This window comes from Typopeltis vanoorti, chromosome 25, assembly GCF_054136105.1.
Source record: "Typopeltis vanoorti isolate ZY-2024b chromosome 25, IOZ_Tvanoo_1.0, whole genome shotgun sequence".
Lineage (NCBI taxonomy): Eukaryota > Metazoa > Arthropoda > Arachnida > Uropygi > Thelyphonidae > Typopeltis > Typopeltis vanoorti.
In genome coordinates, this window is record NC_143573.1 from 2,316,994 (window position 1) to 2,342,777 (window position 25,784).

The window sequence follows — 25,784 nt, forward strand, 5'->3', positions numbered from 1 at the left end:
AACACATCTGGATTACTGGTCACTCGATATGCATAGCTTCTCTGTTATGAAGAGATAGCTAACCTTTCCTTGCAAACATCGATAGGCCTCACACGACTTCTACGGCCGACTCGGAATCTTCACATTGGCGGAGAGCACTGGCCAACGTCCACAAGCGCAGGAAACAGGAACCAAAAAAGCCTCGTGTGGGGGGAGCTTGACCCTTATATTCTTCCCCTCTTTTCTCAGAGATTTTCGCGCTTAGCTACGTTTTTTACTTCACTTCACTCACCCACGTGCGCTGGCACTCTTCCGAGAATGCGTTCTCACTTTGTTTTCCTTATAATATCTCTTTCCCTTAGGCCATACCTATTCTAGACGACTAAAGTGTGACCCTTGGACTTTGGCTTACATTCAACTTGCATTCATACAATACATAAAATGGGATACTCTAATTAAATTATAATCTTATATAAATTTCTCTATTTGACTCTGTACAAACAGGTTAAATCTCACATTTCTTATGCTAATATTTCTTCAGTTTTGCCTTAAAGTTATAATGTACAATTTTATTTCCTTGCCAAAGCACAATATTCTCTGCCTACAATCAAAGATAGTTGTTCCTGAATAGAATTAATCTTTTGTCCCAATTTTTGATTATTCAGGACACAACAGCATAGTATTGACACAAAACGTATTCAGTGGGATGAAGCTCATCTTCTCCATGGAAACAATTTTAAATATTAATACCTTTTCAAAGAAAGTTGTGAAGCCCTTTTACATTGGTCTAACCTGAATTGGGTCGATTGTCTCTCTCTCTCCCCCAAAAGTTTGGGAGATTCTCATTTTATGCATCAAAAATAACTTTATTATTATTTATTAATATATTATTATCTAGCTCGCAGCAACCATTTTTAATTGGTAAATCAATTGTTGTATGTACTTTGTATTCCTATTCTTTGATTTGCTTATTTCTATACAATGATGATGTACTGTTATTTTCAGTGCAAAATATCTGTACTTTCATTAAGGTTATTTATTGTGGTTGTTGTGCAGTTTGTTTATCGTTATGCCACAGGTACCTTTAAAGATTAAATATTTTAGAAAACATGGTTTCTGTATTTGTGTTTACTTAATTACATTTTATTAGTTTTTTTTTTTATAATACATCAGTGAGTTCAATTTCTGTTTATTTCTTAAAATATTAATCATCCTTTCTTATTTCTTTACCTTGAGTACTGCTGTAACCTTGGGTTTGGTGTAGTATGATCTTTGCTATCCTTGTCCAGTAAACTCCTAATCAACCAACCATAATAACACCTATCATGTCTCTCCTCTTCAATCTTTCCTACTTGACTAGCTCCTTTACAGCATCATGGAAACAAGTATTTTCCATGATTTATCCCATTACAAATAAATAAATAAAATGTTAGCCAACAAACTGTTGTCTACTTGCTTTCATTTCAATTCTTACAAAAAACTTGGAGAAGGCAATCAGCTGCCAACTAGTACATAGAGGCCCACTCAGTAATTAATTACCAGTATTTTATCACTCTTGATCCAGTTGATCTACTGGAAAGATTTGGAGGAACTCATATAGTTGCTCTCAACATTTCTAAAGCATTTGATTGGGTATGGTGCAGAGGCCTGTTCAACAAACCATCTTTTGGTCTTTCTTACATCTTTTGCAGTTGGGTTGCCAGATTTGTTACCACCCACAAATGGTTATTACTAAACTTATAGTACATTTGTATTGTTGGTGAGCTGAGGATTTTTTTTTCCCATTCAGCCACTAGAGGCCTCCAATAAGTGGGGAAGTGGGATCACACCAGGCGATGGAATTCATCTTCCACCTAAAGACAATCACAAACATCCATGTCCATGGCAGGATTCCAACCCACCATCTGTTGGTTGGAGAGCAGGTATGCTAACCACTTGGCCAACAAGTCAGTAAAATGGTATGGGATTTGCAGTCAACTAGAGAAGGTTGTTGCTATATAGAAGGAAGAGCACAGGTAAAAAAACAGTTACCAAAAATTTTTATTAAATTTGATCCTGTGATGATTTACTTTTTCAAGAAAATTATACATACATGGAGACTGTGATCCTGGTTATTAGACATGTATCAGGTTCAAAGATTGCTATCCTTAGGTGACCAGTAAGTTGGTTTGATTTCCACTGTGATAAGGATGTTTGTGAGTCTTCAAGTAGTAGGCAGTTGTTGTTACTTAAGTGATCTTGTTTATTAGAGTTGTGAACAGCTTGAAAAGTACTGTGCTTAATCTGTAAAGCAGGTTCTTCTTATCTATATCCTTCCTTCTCCACCTCTAGGTGTACCACGTAGGTGCTCACCCTTTCAGTGGTGAAGTTATAAAAAAAAAAAAGTAAAATACTAGTCATGTTGTATTTGATTATCCTCCTGCCCTCTCTGAGAGAGACAAAATGCCTATAATTTGATATGTCTATTTATTTAATTCAATGGTCATATAACTTACTAGGTTGAAATAGGAAGACGTGCAGTTCACAGACTGGACAATTTATCAAGTTCCTATTTGTGTGGTATGCTTGGTCCATAAATCGAAGCTGATCATATAATGAAAGGAAAAATGAAACTATAGTTAATCCAAAAGTTATTAAAGAATCTGATGGTAACTTAAATAAATCTTGACAAGTCTGTATAAAGCCACCAAAAATTTTGACAACCCGTTGCATCAATATAAAGGGCAATTAGCAGCCTAAAAATAATGTTCATGCAATCAGTGTTCGCCTGTAAAAATCAGCCAGAATAAGAATTTATTGTAGCACAGTCTTCTGCTTTTATATAACAAATTGTAGCAAATTGATGACATTATAATTACAACTGGATTTTTTTAAAATATAATATTTATTTTTAAATCCGAAAGGATTTCTGTATTGACTTCAATGTCAAACATATTTTACCTAAAAATTAATATTTATATATATAACATTTTTCTTTTCCTAATGAGGAGGACTCTTATCTGAAAAACAGAATGCAAAGGAGCATTAAAAGATTTTGCATCTGTGACCTACCAAAGAATGTTTGTCATAAAGTATTATCAGTGTACAACACTAAATGGATCTGCATGAAAGTAATTTTTAGGAATTCATACTACTGAAATACTGTCACAAAGTGATTAAATATTATTTCTTTAAAAAAAAATTAAATTTTTTGATATGCTAAACATGCTATTCCTGGTTATCCAAGTAAGCTGTGGGCTTGAATTCCACCATGAGCATGAATATTTGTGATTGCAGGGGGGGGGGGGGATCTTCTCTTCCTTTTACATATTAAACCTGGAGGCCTGTTACTGTCTCACTTCATCTAGGTCTTCTTACTGAACGTTTATCCTTTGACCTGTAGTTCAAGAGTTTCTTTGGAATTTGGTTCATATTCATTTTCTGCACATGATTCTTCCAGTTTTCCCTGTATTGCTTGATGTGTTCGATTATTAATTTTACATCGATTTCTTTCAGAATGTCACTAGTTCTTTTCTGATCAAAACGAGTATATCCCACTTTTCTTCTCATCAAATGCATCTCTGCTGCTGTTATCCTCTGTTTATCTCTCTTCTTTAAAGTCCAGGCTTTACTTCTATAGCATAATAATGGTCTTGCCAAGGTGTTATAGACTCTGATTCTGGTGTGCTTGTGAACAATTGAAGATTTGAAAACTTGATGTATAATGCCTAGTGCTTTGTCGAAATTTATTATTTTATTATCAGTATCTTTCTCTTCGTTGTAGGTTAAATGGTAGCGTAGGTATTTAAAAGTATGACTTTAGTCTTATCAAGATATTTTCATATCATAGTCTTTTGCAACTATATCTAAATGATGTATAAAATACTGAAGTTCGTATTCTGTAAGCTATAAGCAACTGGTCATCTGCATATAGTAGTGTATCTAAAATTAATTTTAGATATTTTCCCTGTATTTTTTTTGTCTCCAAGTTTTCATTAGAGGCATTTATATATATATATATATATATTTGAACAGAAGTGGGCAGAGGCTACTGGCTTGTCTGACTCTTCTATTTATTGGTTTCCAATCTGAAATTGTTTATTTGTTCGAGCAGAAATCATGTTGTTTGTATATATGTTGTTGATTGCCTTTATCAGTTGGTTTTGAAGTCATTTTGTAAAATATCCTGAAGTTTTGTATAATTTACTGTGGTCAATAAAAACTAGTTGAGCCTTAATATTATATTCCTTATGTTTCTCAATGAGAAGTTTTAATGAAAAGTAACCATCAGCACACATGTGCCCATGTCTCAAGCCATTTTGTTCTTCGCCCAGTCTTTCTTCATAAAATTCCCTGAGTTAAATTTTTATAAATTTGCGGTATATTTTATAACCTGCATTTAGAAGACTGATTGCTCTATAATTATTGCAGTCATTTATATTTCCCTTTTTGTGAATGGGTATGACATTTGCTTTAGGCCAACTATCAGGGGATTTTTCTCCTATTAACAATTTATTAAAAAAAAATAAATAAAAATAAATAAATAAATCATCATAGTAATAATAATATGATCAAGCATTCAAAACATGTTAAAATTTCTTAAATGAACACAAAGCATAAAATGATAAAACCTCAAATTTAAAAATATTACCCCCTGTTTTGAAGGTTTTTAATTTCACTTTCTCAGGAGCTGAAAGTAACACCGAACTTTCACAACATTGTCTTGATTCTGTATGATTAGAATCTTTTTAAGAACAAAAAGATTCCAGTCATTATATTTATCATTTTTATTTTTTATAATAATATTTTGAAAATCATCAAACAAAAGGTAATAGCTATATACATTGTACTTTTGGCAATCTTCAACAAAACTGGACACCAGATCAGCTGAAGATCATTGGAGTATTTTTTATATCTGGTCCTTGAACATTAGATTACTTGCTGTAATTTAATATTCAAGGCTATAAATGGTTCTTGTTTTCAGCCTCGTTTTTCTGAATCATAGGCTGCCAAACATTTGTGCCTGGAAATACCTTCACGACTAGCTACTTATTAATGTTACATTACATTGTTGCTTGCATCCCATAATGGTAGCCACTTTGCACCATTACGCGTGGCATTATAAACCAAATTGGCTACACAGACAATTTTCAACTTCATTTTCAATTTGAATGGTCAATTTGTTTAAAAACCTATTACCAAAAACTATCAGTTTTTAAGACCTTCATGGGGGATACAAAATGTTCTCTCAATTTCTCTATTGCAATTATTCCAAAATTTCTTTCTTTTTTCCTACTGCCTGGCAGTATTGTGTTGAATGCTAGATATCCTTAGAGACAGGCAAGAATTGCTGCCATAAGCATCCTCTTGATAACCTAAAATGAAGTCTCATCAGTGGAAACTAGATCCCTGGGGATACTAAAAGCTGTTTCAGTGGCAGAAGTTGTATTTCCCATGTAATAGTGTTACACTACCATATTATTACAGTCCTCTGGATTAGAGATATTGTTGGAAATTTTTTTGTTGCTGAGTTGGAAAGTATATTATAGTTGATAGAATGCAAATTTGTTTTCATCATTATTTTATCCAAGCATAAACAGTATAATGTTATATATTGTAATGAGAGTCACTACACAGGGTTTTGACCTTTTTTTTGTGGTTTCATAATGCACTGAACATCCCTTCTTTAGCATATATTATGCCATGCATTCATGGTGGGAATTAGTTCTTAGACCAACTTTGATCTTTATGCGAGGCTCATTTCCAGGTGTCCGATTCAGTCCCATATGAGATTTTGATAAAGGCTGCAATCAATTAAGTAGTGACTACTTTTGACTCACCATAAGGTATGGTGAGTCAAATCATGTGTCTCTGTATTGTGGAACATAAAAGTCGTGAAGATATTTCTCATATAAACTTTTGTTTTTGCATATGTGGATAAAATAAGGATGAAAACAAAAATATAATTTTCATGTATTACATATTTTCTAACCCAGTGAAAAAACTTGTCATAATTGGTGTACTTAGGCCCGTTTCTGATGGAAGAATAAAATAGTCTATCTTAATCCGTGTATAAGATACCTATAGAGTTTTTGTAATCATTGTAACTCTGCTTTCTGTGCAGCTCCTCTTGCCCTTGTGGATAAAGAACAAAGAAATCTATTAGCAGAGTTGGATGCAATGACTAGAATTGGTTATCATCCTAATATTGTAGAATTCATTGGTGCCTGTTGCGAAAGAGGCAAGTATAATATTTCTTTATATTTATCAGACTTCTTTAATTAAAAAAAAAATTGCTTAAAAATTGATGGGATTAATTTTCTAAATAAACTCTAGCTTATTAGTATTTACACTTAATGTTTCAACTACCACCTATGGTGGTGCCTAACATACAGCACTGGTGACACAATGTTACATATACTGGGATCAAGTAGCATAATCATCTTATCATTAGTGATGAAGTCATGGTCATATAAGAAAGAATATACAGGAATACCTCAATTATCGCAGTTATTGTTGCCACGAAAAATACCGCAATAATCGAATCCGCGATAATCGGGATAAATAATGCGTGTAAAATGGGTGATCAATGCCAAGGATTTTTCAAATCTATTAATTAAATTTTATATATCAAGTAAAAAAGAAATGTGTTAAACGTGTTAAGTAAAAAATGAAGGTTCATTAAGAAAAACAAGATTATTCTTTAATCTTTATTTATATATAAGAAGTACATACAATTATTCTTTCTTGGATAAAAATTGATGTAGAGTTGCCTGGTGGAGTTTTTTCTTTCATTTTTCTTTGTATAAAACTCGGTAGCAGATTAGGATTGCCGTTCAAGATTTTTTTCTTTAAAATTTCCAGCAATTCTAAACATTTCGTCCATTTCTTTGAGGGTAAATTCCTTCAGTGCGAAGTCAATTTGTTCGTCATTATCATCGATTTGAGCACATTCTCTCTCGAGGTTAATTAGGTCTTCATCATCCAGCTCCTTATCATGTGACTGAAGCAAGTCCTGAACATCACCTTTTTCAATTTATTTTAGTCTTAGATCAAAGCCAAGCTCAGTTATGTCATTGATAACATGGGTTGCTTCATTTTCAAATCCTTTAAAATCATTTGCACAATGAGGAATAATCTTTTGCCACGCCGCTCTCAGGTTGCTAGACGTTACTTCACTCCATGCTTCCTTGACATTCTCAATGCAATTTTTGATATTGAATGCCTTCCAGAATTCTGTCAAAGTCATAGCTTCATCTCCTGTAGTCTTTTCTATTGCTTGTGAAAAAGTTCTTCATAGGTAATATGCCTGAAAGGATGCGATTACACCTTGATCCATTGGCTGGATGATGATAGTGGTATTAGGTGGTAAATAAATAACTTACATTTTCGCACAAATCATTCAGTGCTGTTGGATGACTAGGTGCATTATCTAATATCAACAAAATTTTAAAATCAAGATTTAATGACTTGCAGTACCTTTCAGCTTCAGGACAAAAACAGTTTTTAAACCAATCCTCAAAAATAATTTTCGTCATCCAAACTTTTCTGTTGAATCTCCAATGAACAGGGAGAAAATTTTTATCTAAACTTCTAAGCAGGCGAGGATTTTGTGAACAATAAATAAAGAGAGGCTTCATCTTGTAATCTCCAGAAGCATTGCCACATAGTAAGAGTGTTACATGTTCCTTCGAAACCTTGTAGCCAGGCTGTGATTTTTCATTTTTTGCTAAAAATGTTTTAGTGGGCATTTTTTTCCATAATAAGCCTGTTTTGTCAGCATTAAATATCTGATCATCGGTATAATTTCCTTCTTCAATGATCTGTTGAAATTCACCAGGAAAACTAGCTGCTGCTTTTTCATCGTAGCTTGCAATTTCACCTTGAACACTATGAATGCTTGATCGCTTTTTGAACCGATCAAACCACGCTGAACTTGCAGAGAAAGTTTCTTCCACTACTGATGCCAAATCATTTTCGCTTTCTAATTGTTTTCTTTTTAAAGTTTCAAACAAATTCAATGCTTTTGTTTTTATAGTCATTTGACTAAGAGGAATTCTCTTTTGGTTACAATCTTCTATCCACACTGACAATAGTGTTTCCATTTCAATCATAAGATGGCTTCTGTTTCTCGTAGTTTGGGACACAGACGAGGTCGATGCACTTTGTCCTAGTTGCTTATAGTTTGCATTGTGGTCTAAAATATAGCGAACAGTTGATTCATTTAGACTGTGCTCTCTTGCAATTTTGGCTTTGGTTATGCCTACTTCATACTTATTTATCATATGCAACTTATCTTCTAAGCTGATCACTCTACGTTTCTTCTTGATAGCTGCAGACTTGAAATCATCCTTGTTTCTCTTAGCATTCATTGTAGGGGTAAATAACAAGAGAAATAAATATCCACATGTACTTCAGGCAAGGGCGGATAGTTACTGGTAAGTGGTGAGAAGGTGCCGTCGGATAAAAACAAAGCGCTACAAGAGAGCGATACCTGGAGAGTGGCGACTCGAACTGGTTGCATATGTAGTGGGCTACATCTCACGGCCGCGATAAGTCGAATTTGGAGCGCAATAATTGGAATTTTGGATTGATGACCAAATAAAGGAAGGACAGAGAAGAATTTATCGATTGGCAAAATGTAGAAATAAGGCATCAAGGACTACCTCATCAAAGAAATGAGGCAGATCAAAGACTCTTGAGGAAGAGTATTAAGGAGGGATGTGGATATAAGAAACAGATGGAGAATATACTTTGAAGGGCTTTTGAATGAGGAAAATGCAAGGACTCACAGAGAAGATGGGCAGCCTTATGAGGGGGATGGTGCAGAACATCAGTAGAGTGGAAGTGAAGGAGGCCATAAAGAAGATGAAGAATGGAAAATCTGGGGCCCCTGTCATGATCCCAGTGGAGGTATGGAAGGCACTGGGGGAAGAGAGAATTGACCTGCTATGGGACCTGTTCATAAAAGTTTGCCAACAGGAAAATATACCTGAGGAGCAGAGGGAAAGTACTCTTGTTCCCATCTACAAGAGTAAAGGAGATGTAATTCTTACAAGACTGTAAGAATTACAGAAGAATAAAGTTGATGTCCCACACAATGAAACTCCTAGAAAAGAATCCTTGGTGGAAGACTGAGGAAGGAGATGCAGATTGCAAAGGAGCAATTTGGATTCATGCCTGCTCGATCGACAACAGATGCTATCTTTGGGTTATGGCAGATGATGAAAAAGTTTCGAGAGAAACAATGAGAGCTACATCTGGTGTTTATTGATCTGGAGAAAGCATACGACAGAGTGCCAAGGCAAGAAGTCTGGAGGTGTCTGAGGGAGAAGAAGGTACCAGAGAAATATGTCAGGTTGGTGCAGGAGATGATCAGAAATGTGAAAACAAGAGTTCAGACCTGCCTAGGAGAGACGGAAAGTTTTCAAGTGACACTTGGCTTGCATCAAGGATCAGCATTAAGTCTGTTCCTGTTTAATATTGCAATGGAGGAGGTGAGAGAAGACATGCCTTGGACAATGTTGTATGCAGATAACATCATGCTGTGTGCAGAATCAAGAGAAGAAGTGGCAGCTAAACTGGAAAGATGCAGGAAAGTACTGGAAGAGAGAGGTATGAGACTGAGCAGAAGTAAGAGACAGAGTATATGTGTTGCAAAGTGGATGGCAGCCTGAGACATATCTGGAGCTGGAAGAAAATGTCATCAGGAAGGTTAGGGACTTTAGATACTTAGGTTCAGTAGTGAAAGATGATGGAGAGGCTGAGAAGTAAGTGGGATGCAAGATACAAGCTGGAGTGCTATGTGATAAGAGGATGTCGATCAATCTAAAAGGCAAAATCTACAGGACAGTAGTGAGACCAAACTATGATGTATGCTATGGAAACTGTGGCCCTGAGGAAAAATAACATCAGCAGAATGGAGGTAGTGGAGATGAGAATGCTTAGGTGGATGTGCAGTGTGACCAGAAAGGATCATCTGAGAAATGACTATGTAAGGAGAATGGTGAAAGTTCTGAACTTTTGGAGCGAAGCTACAGGGGAAAAGGTTGGTTGGTCACGTGATGAGGAGGGAGGACGAGTATGTGGGAAGAAAGGTCATGCAAATGGTGCAGGGAAGGAAGAAGAGATGGAGGGAGCTGGTGGAGGAGGACTTGAGGATGAAGAACTTGAATAAAGGTTACAGCCCAAGACAGAATAATCTGGAGGAGACTCACTAAAAAACAGCAACCCTACTTAAGTGGGACAAGCTACAGAAGAAGATTATATGTTTATCCTGTAAGTTGCTGTGTTGAGTGAATACCATGTGATCCTATAAATTCTAAATGTACATATTCTTCATAAATACATTCTAGATATAATTTAAGAAAAAAAAAAACTTACGAGGAGAGGGAAAGAGATTTTTTTTGAAAAGTATGAATAACTAAATAATAATATACAACTGCTGTATACATTTGGTATAAATAACTCTAGGGAAAGGCTAATCCAATGAATTAGTGCCATGAACTAATCCAATGAACTAGAATCCAATGAATTACTGCCAAGCCTAAATGAATCAGGTGATTCATTTAGGCTTGGCAGTAATACATGTTGATTGATTGAGCAGAAATTATCTTGTAAAATATTGTTGCAAATAGGGGGTCCTTTTTATTTTTTTTTATTTTATTTCTATCTTATCGTACAGTAATTTACAGTGTCGTGATTCTATCCCTTTGATCCCAATAAAAGGCCCTTTTATTGTTTATTATCACTTTGCTATTACTCGCATTTACTTGCGTTGCTTATATCAATTCTATCGCATATATGTCTCTATGTTGAGTAGACTTGCATTGTAGTTATGCGTTCCACATTAGTAATAACAAACTAAGCCTTATGTCGTGTTTCGTTTATGATTTTCTTATTTAACTTAATCTTTAGGGCCACCAGAAGATTATCCGTTCCCTGAATCCTATATATTTTCCTTAATACTCAAACAAATTTATTTTTTGCTTCGCCAGTTTGAACATTAAAGTTAGGGATAGACTCTAGCTTTAGGATAACTACAGAATCACAGGTGTTACTAGCAATATATTTAAACATCTAGAAACTTGGAATCTCTGGCATAATCTTATTCTTGTTTGCAGTCGTGCCCTTACTTTCACTTGGGGTATTCCTGCGCACTCACACTTACTCAGGTTCGATTTTTATGAAGGGTCAGAGTCAGTCAACATGATCAGATACACATACATTTAAAGAATCAAACATTTATTTAAAACCAATCGAAGATACTACACAAATTAAATTAATTATTAAATTCTAAGGTTAAAACATTATCTCTCATTCACTCTTTCAGTCATTAATCAATTTCAATATTCTACCTTAAATATCAGCAATTCTATGTCTTAATATTTCAGCACACGATATTACATAGTACACTTGCGATTACAATTCAATATTAACACTAATTTCAGAATATGAGCAAAATTCCAATATCTTAATGACTCAGAACATATTACACTTAGAGTTTGCAATTTACTTTATACATTAAATTCAAATTATCAGCAAAACTCAATACCTCATTAACTCAGTGTACGTTACATTAAAGTTTACAATTCATTTTTCTCATTAAGGCACTTCTCTTAGAACAACCAATACAGAATCTCTATCAGGTTAAAAGTTCCAAAAGTTCGTCTCAAGAAAACGTAATCATTTATATTGAGATCTAAGCCTCTCTCTCTTTCCTGTAATACAATCTTAAATTCCACACCTTTAAAATGTAAGTCAATTTCAAAAGGGCTAGAATAAGTGAGAGTACTTATCTAATTCTTTTGTCTTCGGATCTTGCCATCCTTTGTCCTTTGTTCTCGAATCTGGATTTCTCGACACCAATGCCTCATGGTTTTACACGTGCTCGTTAGTTCCTGCCTAGATTTTTCGTAGTATGGACTTCTACTACGGCCAGCGATTTTCTTGCCGACTCTACAACGGTGACATACTTGAACTCTGTTGAAAGTCAGCCCTCAAATATGAGAGCTGAGCCGCGATGGTTTCTCGAAGCACAATGGAGAGAAAATTCAGGAACAAGAAAAAACGGTGTTCAGTGATTTACGTCAACGTTTCTTCTCATTGACGGCCCACGCCCGAACTTACCGAAATCTACTATGGTGCCATTGTTGGAACTTCCCGAAGGTCAGCTCTTAAAAATAAGAGCTGAACCACGGTGAACGCTTGTAGCACACAGGGAGAATACTGGAATGAACAAAATGAAGGGGGGGATTTCCTTCCATGTTACGGGTTATATACCATCTTCAAGAGCGCTACCTTTTCGCATTTGAAACTTTCCACCGCTTCACCCATTGGTCTCTCTTCGGGTGACTAGACCGATTTACATACGGGACTTTTCGGTTCGGGGAACGTATGAGTCAGCGTACTTTCTAGGATATAGTGCCCTCAGGTATTTTTCTGACCTTGCTGCATTTAGGGTGATCTTTACCCTATATCGTTGAAATAATTCGCATTCTTTCTTAACATTATTTCGTTAATAATTCTCTCTTATTCTGCCCTTTTTTTCTGACCTATATTTTTTTTTTGGACACTCAGGTATAAGTTTCAAAATTCACAAAATTTCACAAAAATATTATACAGAGAGTGGTTACAAATAAAAAACACATTTTACCTGCTAAAGGATAAGTATGTAAATTTTAATTTTATGTAAAATTGTTAGTCTGGAATGGTGATGTCAGAAAATTCTGAAGCCTCCGATTTCAGATCTAACAATATGTTGTGCTTGTTATTTTGCTTGATTTTCTAAGAATTTTCTTTTGTTTACTTGAGGATCAGTATACACATTTTATGCAATAATAGAAGACATGAATAATTTCCAGTCGTCATTGGAATTATCCATCTTTTCACCAATCATATACTCATTATCCCTTCCCCTTCCCCCCCCCATCAGTGGCTCTTCTGTCTTATGAGTAATAGATATCTGCCTATGCTAGTATTTTGTTGTAGATTAGCCACTTCTCATATTACATAGAGATAATCATTTTTATTCAGGAATAGATAAATTTTTACTACGTCCGTTGTTTCTGAAGACTGGAATAAAAATGTTCCTATACTTTGAAAAACATTCCACCCTCAACTATTGCTCTACTTTCATATATCACTGAATACAGTACAGAGATGTATATGGTCTTTGTACTATATTTAGTAACCATCAGTGTGATTAGAGACAACTGGAATGACACTCATAATGAAAAACACTCCCATTCCACAGACTCTATGCTGAACAAAACATCTTGATTGTAGCACTAAACATAGCAGCTAACTAAACACATGTGTCCTGACATCTTTCAAATTTTCAGTTCCAGAATATACATATATCAGCTGTTTATTATGCACTCATTGGATATAGAAAGTACACAATTTATGTAAAGCAAAAAGATCAGTATGAGATTATATATCTTCTTGGCTTCCCGTATTAGCCAATTGTTTGTCTGTAATGTTTTCAAGTATTTTAAAAAGTCTTCTGCCCATCTCCTCCTGGGTCTTCCTCTTGATTGGCATCCCTTTGATTTATATTTCCAGGCAATATTTGACCATCTGTTCTCATTCATTCTTTCTACGTGGTTTTTTCAGTTCTTTCTATAGTTTGTGATGTCTTCTGTTATGTTATTATGGATAATTGTTTTCTTATTTCTTCATTTCTTATCTTGTCTATTCTTTTATAGACTGCGAGTAGTCTTAGGAACTTCATTTCTGCAGCTTCCAGTTGTCTTTTATCTCATTCTCTCCTGTCAATGTTTCACTGCCATATTTCAGAATTGGTTTGGCTATTATTTTATATAGTTTTATTTGGGTTGTTTTAGACATCTGTTTATTGAAGTTTCTGTTCATGGTTCCAATGACTGCTAGGAATTTTTGCTTTTTATATGCAATGTTGATTTCTCCATTGGGGCTTATGTAATTTCCTAGATATTTAAATTTGTTCAGTTGTTCTATTACTTTGTTGTGGATGACTAGTTTGCATCTTTTAATTTCTTTACCTTGAAATGCTATTGATATCATTTTATTTATTGAGATTTTCATGTCATACTGTTCTACTGTTTTGTTCAACATGTGTAGATTTTTCTGTAATTGGACTTCATTTTCAGCAAAAATAACTTGATCATCAGCATACAAAAGGCTGGTTAATTCTTTCCTATTTTAATTCTTATGATTTTGTTTTTCCTTCATTCTCTTGAAATTTTTTCAATATATGTATATATATTGAAGAATATTGGTGATAATCCACTTCCTCTATTGGTATTAATTTTTTCAGTTGTTTCATTATTAATTTTAATTTTAATATTGTTTTCTTCCATCATATTTCCTATTGCTTTTGTGGTTTGAGGTGGAGCTTTCAGTTCATAAAGTATAATGATTAATTTTGTTCTGTTGATTTAATCCTATGCTTTCTCATAATCTAGGAAGGCCATATATGTTGGCAGTTTGAATTCTATTCTTTTTTCTATAATTTGTTTGAGTGTAAATTTGTGATCTGTGCAGGATCTTCCTTTCCTAAAGCCACACTGTTCTTCTCTAATAATTTCCTCGGCCCATTGTGTTAAATTACTTTTAATTATATCTAGATATATTTTATAGCAGGAGGTATAAAAGTCTTACAGTGGCTGCATAGTTCAGAAGGCCTGGACAGAGGGACGAATTCCTGATGATTACAGTAGAGCTCTCATAGTACCCATATATAAAAAGGGAAATAAAACTGAATGTGAGAATTACAGAGGTATTTCTCTACTAAGTGTTCCTGGTAAGATCTCTCTAAATCTGATTTAGCTTTCCTTACCATACTAACTCATGAGCACAGATCACCTTTTTGTGTGTATTCCTTCCAGAATATTTTCCTTTTTTTATATCTCCTGCTCCTTACTCAGTTTATCATCCTGACCATGAGTATGCAGCTTGATATTGCCTCTTTCAAACAATCCCTGACCATTTCCCATGCACCACTGACATGTATTCCTTGTTGCTTCTTATGCTATATCACTGCTCCAAGCTGTCACTTAAGTTGTCATAATCACTAACTTGTTAGTTCCACAAAAAGCTTTTCTTGACTGAGAATTCCACATGTTGAGCAACCTCCTAGAACAAGACTAGGTGGTCACTTTCCTGATCAGCGGTAGAGTTGCTACTTTAGTTACAGAAAGATCTGATTTACCCTCCAACACTTGCTGTTTCAGGTAATTATCCCTTAGTAACTGTATAAATTCCATTCCCATCTTGCCATGTGCCCATTTCTACTTTTAATCTATATCCTCATACTTGGAGTCTCCTATGATAATTGCTCAGCCAGAACTCATTGTGCTAATCTGGCAATGCATGGCATGTACATCTTCTTCTGGACTTCCAGGTCTAAAGCAGCAACCAACAATATATTTTTTCCTTATTGGATTCTTTCTCACACTAGACTGCCTCAAATGAACTATCTCCCTCAGATCTAGAATCCTTTTTAACTTCTAGTTTGTTGGCTGAGGTTCTTCAGTTATTGTTAATAATACCTCTCCTCCTGCTGTATTCCTTGTCATCTCTGAAAATGCAATATTCCTTTAATTCTATCCCTGTAATGACATCATTCTTTGTCAACCAGGTCTTGCTGATACCGATAATTTTTGGCCAAGTTGAGCTAACCATTGCCAAAAATTCCTCTTCTTTATTTCTGATATGAGTTGTCATTTTCTTGTGCGATTGTATGCAAAAAAAAAAAAATTGTTGCTTAAGAGATACTTGTGCCATGAGAGATTTCTTTAAATTAACATGAAAATATATGTCACTGATGATGGCTTGTAATATTCAGGCTGAAATACATGGCCTTAAATAAACAGTAATGTTTATTGACCTTAAATATTTATTCTTTGTGTTTTCAATGTTAATTTAAAGAAACATTGCAAGAAAATGTTTAGCTGTCATTATCAGTAATGAACTTAACGATTGATGAGAATCAAGTATTTTGACTTTCTAGAACAAGATTTGCTAAGTTTTCTATTATACTGAGTCTCTGACTGAAATATATTAACTTCCGCTTTGCAGATATTTTGCATTTAATATCAGAAAAGATTTGACCCAATGTTTTATGGTTGTGTGTGTATGCGTTAGAAGTATTACTTATTTTTTAAGAATATGCAATTTTATTCCATATGTGTGTTTATTAACAGTGTGTGTGTGTGTAAACACACACACACTTTGTTAATAAAATATATTAAAAAGAAAACTTAGTTTCATGTGTGTAGCATACTGAAACACCAAATATATAGTCATGGGGATAGAACTTGTAAATTTAGGAGTAAATATTAGATGGTATAATCAATAACTGGATAAATGTTCTAAATATCAACAATTAGCACATGTTGTCAGGATAATGAATATATAATAAATGTTAACAACGGTGCAATTGTTATATTTTACATTGTTTTTTCATTTCTTACCCTGCTTTTTCTTTGTTTTCTTAATTTAATATTCGGGGATGGATGACTGCCTTAACTGTCGGCTGCCGCCATCAATCTATTTCTACTGTATCTTATTTCCCATTCTCTGTAGTCTAACAAATTTATTTGTTTTATGATTGTGCCTATTAGGCTATGTATTGAGTGCAAGATTATAAGATTTTAAACCAAAGACAAAGCAGATATTGTTTGTATTCCCCACTTATATCAATTCTTACCTTAAATTAGTCGTGGCTTAATTATAAATCACAAAAACTTCTATCTTATGCAGGTTTGAATTTTTCAGGATAGCGCATTTACAGAATCAGTCCAATATGTTGTTCACAAACCATTTAAGTCAAAAGAAAATATTTACAGAATGATTCAGATATGTATACATTGTCATTACAAAGTTCTTGCTAGTCTCAATTCTTTCTAATCTAACCTTCGTTCTAAGATAATTCACAATCGAGCATAATATTAACTAAACATTAGCTGGCTTGGTTGGCCAATGGTTAGCATATCCGCTCTCCAGCCAAAGGCTGTGGGTTCGAATCCTGCTGTGGACATAGATGTTTGTCTGTAAAAATACTAGTGGTGGTAATCAGCGGTAGTTGGCGTTGATGTAGATCAGTGTTTCTCAAAGTGGGATACCCGAAAGGTCGTTAGGGGGTACGTGGCAATTTTTGGCTATGCATAATTAAAGGAGTCATTATATTTTTCAACAAACAGTGCAATTAGAGACAACTGGGATAGACCAAGCAAAACCATATGTTGCCGGTGAAACATATGGTTTTGCTTGACACCACCCCCGTCGTTAACGTGTTAAAACTAAGAAATATATCGTGAATGTGTTTCAGATATTATGGAATTCAGTAGAAGGGAATTATCATTTCAACTCAACTGTTGAAATGCTAATTTGTCTTTGGTTCATGTGATCTTTTGTTAATACCGCCAATCATATGCAATTCTTCGCTGCTCTACATATCTCAAGTCTTGTAAATTACTGGTAATTTTCGCTTGAAATAATTGGAAAGAAGATGATGACGCTATTTGGGTAGATGATTTTTGACGATACACACAAAGAAACTGTTCTCAATGCCAAAAGTAGTGATAGCGAGTACGAGCTTCTTGGTAAGTCACACCATTTCCAGTTTTTTTCTGAAAACTTTAGTTTCCAAAAATTCCTGCACGTATCTCGCAACATGATTTTTTAGCTTTAATTTTGAGAAAAAAGTTAGCTATATTCAAGTAAATACAGTATTTTTTTTAGCTTTCACATTCTTACTTATGGATCATTGGTTAAAGATTGGATTTATAAAACCCCCAAAAGAGAACAATATAGCAAATACAAGTAGCTGTAAGCAACAAGAAAACGTTGATATTGCATCCGGGTCAAATGAAATTGATAAGAGTGTGTCGTCTAACATCTCTAGAGAACAAAAATTTAAAAATAAATCATATTTTTTGTTTACATGAACATATAAATTCAAATAAAGTAGATATTTAATTTTAATTAAAAGTTTAATTAATTTATTTATTTTTAATTAATTAATAGATTTATTTTTTAATTAATTAATTAGGGGGTACTTGGTAATAATGAAAATTTAAGAAGGGGTACACGGATATATATGAAATTTGAGAAACACTGATGTAGACGATGAAGGTAGTTGTGGTTGGTGGAGTGGTGGAGACGGTGAATTGTAGAGTAGGTACCCTCCCTCGATGAGTCTTTGGACTCCTTGTAGGTGTTGTGTAATAATAATAATAATAATATAAGGCATACCTTGTTTAAGCCTAATTCAACATTAATATACATTATCTCATAAACTGGTGAGATCTTTCTGAGCAATAAATATAATATGTGATATTCAGGCAATGACAATCAAGGAAAAGAAGGAGTAGCGATGGTATTCAACACTAAATACGAGGCTAATCTTCTTGAATGGCAGGCAGTCTCAAGTAGAGTGATCTGAGCAAATATGAGAATAGGGAACTGGATAATGAGACCTATTTGTGCCTATGGTCCCACAGAAGGCTCTACTAAGGTAGAAGTGCAGGAATTTTTGGAGGCTTTAGAAAAAGCAACTGACACAATGAAAAATGAAAAGTTGGTCCTTGTCAGGGATCTAAATAGCAGAGTAGGAAATAATTGTCAGGCATACAAAAATATTTTGGAAAAATTTGGTGAAAAGAGCAAATCTAATAATAATGGCAAATACCACATGTTCAATTTCTGCTCAGGACATGGACTGGTTATTACTAACACCATGTTCCAATATAAAAATGTTCACAAATTCACATGGAGAGAAGAGGCAAGGAATAAGAAAGGTCTCAATGACTTTGTTATTGTTGATAGTGATGTTTTCTCCCTGGTGCAGAAAACCAGGGTGTACATAGGATTTGAAATGAGAAGTGATTACCATTTAGTTTTGAGCAGGATAAAATTGAATTTCATATTGAAAAGAAGAACATGTAAGAAAGTTTTAAAGAGAATAAAAGTTGAACAGCTCTCAGATGTGAACTGTAGACTAAAATACACAAATATTATTCAAGAAAAAAGGAAAGAGTTTGAGAGCAGGAACCAAACCTGGAGATTCAGCCAGAGAGGTATGTGCTGAGGTTGTGTGCAAGGATAGAAAAATCAGAACTCCATGGTGGACACAGGAAGTTAAAGAGGCAGTGAAGGAAAAGAAGAAAGCTTATCAAAAGTTCCTGGGAAATTAGTCAGCTTGTGCTCTTAGAGAATACAGAGACAAATGTAAGAAAGCTAAACACTGTAAAACTAGCTAATCAAAAGTCATGGGAGGACTTTGGTAAGAACATAGAAAATAAATATCAAGAAAGTGGCAAGATATTCTGGAGGTTCTTGAAGAAGCTCAGAAATTTATGAAAAAGTGCTGTAAAAGGAATTAGAGATGAAAAAGGTGACATGAAAACAGGAGAAAAAGATATCCTTGAAGCATGGAATAATTACTTTAAAAAACTGCTAAATGAAACAGGCAATGATGACGGCACAGTGGTGGAAAACAATGACCAGACATGCAGTCAGGAATACATATGCATACTTGAAGTAGAAAATGCCATCAAAAGCCTGAAATTTAGAAGGGCAACAGGAGTGGATGATATTCGACCAGAAATGCTCAAGTATGGAGGTATAAAAGTCGTACCGTGGCTGCACTGCATAGTTCAGAAGGCCTGGACAGAGGGATGAATTCCAGATGATTGGAGTAGAGCTCTCATAGTACCCATATATAAAAAGGGAAATAAAACAATGTGAGAATTATAGAGGCATTTCATTACTGAGTGTTCCTGGTATGATATATGCAAGTATACTTGCGAAATGGTTGAGAAGGATTGTGGAAGAGAAGCTTGATGAAGAACAAGCTGGATTCGGGTTAAATGGAGGCTGTCGGGATCAGATTTTCACTTTACGACAGATAGTTGAGAAATAATGGGAATATAACGAAGATCTGTATTTTAAGTTTTGTAGATCTGGAAAAGGCATATGACAAGGTGCCAAGAGAGAAGCTATTCCAAATGCTACAGTTATATGGTGTTAATGGGGCATTATATCAAGCAATACTTAGTCTCTTTTGGAGTTGTAAGTCAGCAGTTAGAATTGAAGGAAGTACAGGAAGATGGTTTAATGTTAAATCTGGTGTGAGACAAGGATGTACATTATCCCCTCTGTTATTCATTATCTATATGAATCACATTATGAAGGGAAGTGGTATTAAACATGATATCAAAATTGGAGTTGTTAATCTCAGCTCTTTGGTTTATGCAGATGATATTATACTTCTAAATAAATTTGCTTCAAGTCTGCAAGATTCTCTGACTAAATTGAATAACTACGATTTTTAGTAAAGATGGTAAGTTAAATATGGAAATAGACTACAGAATCAACAAAGCTGGTATGGTAGGAAATCAACTGAATAAATTTATATTGAATAAGAGAGAAATTAGCCAAAACACTAAATTAGCTGTATACAAGACAGTGTTTAAGCCAATTTTAACTTATGGATCTGAGAGTTTGGTTAGAAGTAAAACACTTGACCAAAAACTAGAGACTGCTGATATGAGAGTGCTGAGAAAGATTAGGGGCATGAACAGATGGCATCAATGGCAATATCATATTAAAAACAAGGATATTAGGAAAGAACTCTGCTAATGCATTCCAGGATTCTGACAATCCTGGAATGCATTAGCAGAGCTAATCTCAGGTGGTATGGTCACTTAATCAGAATGGGAGAGGAAAGATTAGCAAAACAAATGTTCTCTGCCAGGTTGGCAGGAAAAAGATCCAGAGGAAGACCAAGATATAGGTGGATTGATACATAAAAAGTGCCTTAGAAGGTGGAAATATACAATCTGATAATATTGGAGTCTTGACATTTAACAGACTGATTTGGAGGAAAATTGTAGATGGGAAGTTTGTAATGATGTAAATTTTTCATGTATTACTATTATATCCTGTACAACTTCTGAGGGTATATATCAGGAATTTGATGATGATGATCTCATAAACATAAACACTTAACATCTTGTTCAGTATTATAACTACCTACAATTCTTGTTCAGCACACTGTCTTTCACATTAACCTTTTGTTCACAAGCAAGTATCTTCTTGTCTTTCTTTCTGTCTTTCGGCTCATTCCTGATTTTCTCCCTAAATTTCTTTCTTCTCCGAGTCATCTATTATTCCTTGCCATATAGGACCCTTAACTTGGTAGCTTTTTCCTTTCGAGACAATTGACAAAATTCTTTTCTTGTGGCAACAGACCCAGGTAGAAGACTCGGAACCCATGACACTTCTCTTTAGATTTCCAACAGTGAACCTAGTGTGATGGTGGACCCAGGTAAGAGAAGGTCTAGGAAACCCTAAGACAAACTTTGCTTCTCTTTCAATTCTCGACAACAAATCTTGTGTGATGGAAGACCCATGTGAGAGACAACTTAGAAAACTCAAGACAAATTTCCTCCTTGATGACCTACCTTATATACGCTCGGACTTCCCTTGTGCACATGCATGCGTCTCTTGAAAATGATCGTGTATTGACCATCAGAAATGTTGATGTCATTCACGCATCTAACTCCTAAGTACATTCTCCTAAGCAAAAAAACATATAAAATGAATCATAAGTTATGAAGTGACATATCATGAGAGATTTTACAAAGGCTTAACTTTCTCAAAAAAAAAAAAAATCTTTTCTTTCTTTCCCATGCCTCGAGGAGATGATCTTCACCATTCTTAATATTAGACTTAAGATCTTAAGTCCTTAGGATTAATTTTTTCTCACAAGTTGCAGGCATAATTGAATTAAAGCGATTTGTTTTTTGTTTTTCTAATCCTATTAACAAATATTCTTATCTTATAGGTTTAAACTTATTCTGTGTTATTCTCACGCTGGACTTTCCCCAGTTTTGTTGCTTGGGTGTCTCATTTACTTCATCTATTTTGACATCTTGAATTTGTTTGCCCTCCTTCCGAGAATTTATTTGGGTAACCTCTGTATTACTAACTTTATGACTCACAGTCATAATTTCTTCTTGAAAAAAACTTACATTTCAAGTAATTTATGGATAACTTATCTTCATATGTCTTCATTCAATCTTATCATATCATCTTTCTTATCTTTATTTATTATTTCCTTTTCAAGAACTTTTTGTTCTACTCTAGAGCACTCATAAAATTCCTTTAATGTGCGATCAGAGTGCTTATTTATTTACTTGGAATTCTAAAGAATTCCAAACCAAGAATATTTGGATTTGAAGTTTCAGAGAGAATAATCAACTCTTGAGAAATGCTTAAGGGAAAACATGGAATGGTAAGCAACACATTCATTTTCTTTGATGTGTCAATCTCAGTTTCAGAGATGCCTGTCAGCTTGATTGGTTCACTTAATTTAACAGTGTCTTCAGGAATTAGGCTCCTAATCATGTCATATAGTGACCAAGACATTACTGAAACTTGTGCCTCTGTATCCAACAGAATCGCACAAAGCACATTCTCAATCAGACCTTATTGAAAGTTTTTCCACTTGGTTATACTATAAATTAAAGATACCAAGAAATTATATACTTAGTTTAATCCTTTATCCAAATGTAAGCAAACAAAGTTTGCGCTTCATGTATTTTCAGGACTGGGGAAATGCGTATATAGAAGCTAATGACTTCACATCACTTGCCTTAGTATCCCATAATGCAAAACACATATCCTTGCAGACATGTATACTGTGCATATTCTATTTCTGTGTGCATTATAAAATCATATAAAAATTCAAATTTTCCATGTCTCACTCTAGTATTTGCCAATGATAATCTAATCTCACCATGAAGCGTAAACTCTTTGTACTTCTCACATAAACGCCACATGTGAAACATAGCTTTTGTTCATTAGACATTTATGCTTTCCATATTTAAAATTATATTAATTGATAAATAAAGTATTCAAAGTTATCATGCAATGAATTGCATTGGACAAATTAAGATGAGTGCTTGTGTGCTATGCACTCTTAAAACTTGCATACATCAATAAAAATGCAATGATATGGTCAAATTGATGTGAATTTTGTAGCACGGTTGCATAAGCCACACAACAGCACACCCAACCTAAATGGGCACACAACGCCACTGAGCTGTGCATACATATAAGCCACATGCCATTTATATGTTTGTGTGTGTGCACACACACTCATGTTAAACATTAAAAGATGCAGAGGATACTGCAGACAGTGCAATGACTGTGAAAGGGATCACAATGAGAATAAAGGACTTGGATGTATTTTTAGGATATTAAGATATCTTCATGCGAATACAGCATTACCATGTGATGAGATACAATCCATTCCATGTGTTAGGGAAAAGTGCATGACAAATGACAGTTCTCCTAACCAAGCTGTTGATTAGCCAGAGTCCCCAAGGAAGTAGACAGAGGCAAACAGTCTGTTACTGTTGATATGAGACGCTGATGTTAAAAAGTTGATTGTTGTTCTATCGATGTTTTTCTACTTATTATACTTTATTCTTAATTTCTATATCTATGCTTTTTATACTTAATTGTTTACTTTAAATCTATCCTTTCTTATCTAAACCTTATACGATCACCTACCGGCTGCGCTATTGTTATATATTTACCTTTCGTTATTTATTCTCTTACTTTTATCTTATGTTTGTATCTAGGATTGTTTCCTCTTCGGATACTGGCAAATTTATATTTTGCTGCGCCAGCCAGTATCCTATAGCAAAAAAGATCCTTGCTCAGGGATACAATACTAGAGTCTGAAGATTACCTACATAATATCTTATTTTAACTGCCGTATAGATTCAGATTATTGCAGTGACCTAAATCTATATTTTATATTCACTCTCTAAATCCTTCCTGCCAAAATAGGTTCTATTTTTATAAGTGGTAATTTGGAATCGTAATCAGGCATGACTCAGGTTCAGGAAAATATGACATGTTTATTGGAATATCTAAAACACAATACATACTCATACACTTAATTATGTTCAATACTAAATGAACTCGAACTAAGAGATTAACACATTTGAACTAATTAAAACTTATAAGGCATGCTAAACACAGTAATTACACATTGGGATATGAATCAAATGATAATAAGTTAAGCTAAATTCCTTCTAGCAGTATTACTCGTAAGAACAAACTATCAACCATTCTAACTTTACTGAGACACTAAATTCTACCTTTCATATCGCATCAAGTTAATCCTATCACATACAAGTTACAAAAGATCTCTCCTAAACAGTTCTTCTTACTCACAAACGAGGTTAATTTTCTAAATAGTGACTGTCCACAGAGTTCCTTACTATAAAGTTCTTAATTTCACAATCGTAAACATTCTTCTTTCTTCTTAATGAACATCCACACAAAATTAGAGCAATAGCACCTTACCAACTTTTTTCCGCGTCATTCTGCACCACGTTTTTTTTTTTTTTGGATATTTCTCATCTATTTTTGGCTGTCTATATGCCAACGTAGGGGTTACGCTATCTTCATTCTTTCTGCTGGAAACGGACTCAAAATCTTTGCGTTTCAGGAACAACTTGATGGGGCTTTTCAGCAATGGCCTGATTCTGCTAGGACTGGAATTTTTACCTTCAGCTTTGCATAGAATCCCCGCTTCATTTCTTTACGAACGCTCGCTGCCCGACATCACAGACTTCACACCCCCCCACGTGAAACTGCCTGCCAACTTCCGAATTACCCAACAGGAAAACGATACGACAAGAGATCAAGAGAAAAGCCCTGTGTTCCAGGCTCAATCCCCTTTTATACTCCTATAGAGCGCCCTCTTTTTCAGCCCCTTTTTTGCACACGATCCTTACTAATTTCACCTTTTGGCTTATCCTTCGTTTCTACGATGCTGACATACTCAGATTCATGGAATACATGGTTACGTGAATTTCCGAATAAACCATACCCACCAGCGTTACACTGTACGCATGTAGCTTTAGGCCTTCCAGGAATTAATACTTAACAGCTTTATAATGACTCGCAATAGATTTTACATAGCTTAAGTAAGGCTTAAATTTAATTCACATTATCCTTCTTTTATAAGACATACAAAAATGAAATCTCAAATTAATCGCAATAGTATGAATATAAGGTGCTTAAATAAAGAATACAAATTTTTACATAAAGTGAGGAAGTTTCACTTTTAATTACAACTGATGTGCAGGTATTTCTCTATGTTTGCAATTTTTATATGTTATACCCTAAATGAATGATTTCTTTCCAAGATTCCATCATTTAGGATCTAACACTGACATCACATCTGTGTTGTGAACGGAGACGAGGTGCCCACTCACGCATCAATGCATCTGCTTCAGTCTCCTGTAGACTCCCATGTAAACGAAACGCCTGTTGGAAGGGAAAGAGTCCAATTTCCCGTATGGATTAATTCAAAAACTAGTGTTGGATCCTACTTGTTCTTAATCTGTACCTTGGATCCGACATGATTATAATTACGATGTTCTTAAACAGCTGATAAGTTGTAAGTTGATTTCTAATTCAAATATAGAGAAAATTTATATTTAAAGACTGCGCCACTCTATATCTGAATAAGTTCAAGAATTGAAGATAAATCAACCCTCAATTATTTCTCCTTAATATATATACTGGCCAAGTATATTTAACTAACTTAATTCACCTGCTTTGGTTCAAATATTTTATGAATGGTGCAGTAAAAGAGATTCAGGCAAAATACAACTTTAGATAAACAAAAACAAACATTTAATTTTAAAATCACAAATTACACACTTAAGATCAAATCACTAATTAAGATATCACAATCACTTCAGCTTCTCTGATAAGTACAATCAAACTCTGACAAGATAAATCTGTTA

At 34.5% G+C, this 25,784-nt stretch overlaps 1 protein-coding gene across 1 annotated transcript in view; it reads left to right on the forward strand.

Moving 5' to 3' along the window:
* Wsck (tyrosine-protein kinase Wsck) overlaps positions 1–25,784 on the forward strand; it is a 475,983-nt gene that overhangs the window by 240,906 nt on the left and 209,293 nt on the right. Inside the window, exon 10 of the mRNA XM_090414787.1 lies at positions 6,083–6,199. Within this exon, the coding sequence (XP_090270913.1) occupies positions 6,083–6,199 (117 nt within the window). The remainder of the gene's footprint in view (positions 1–6,082; positions 6,200–25,784) is intronic.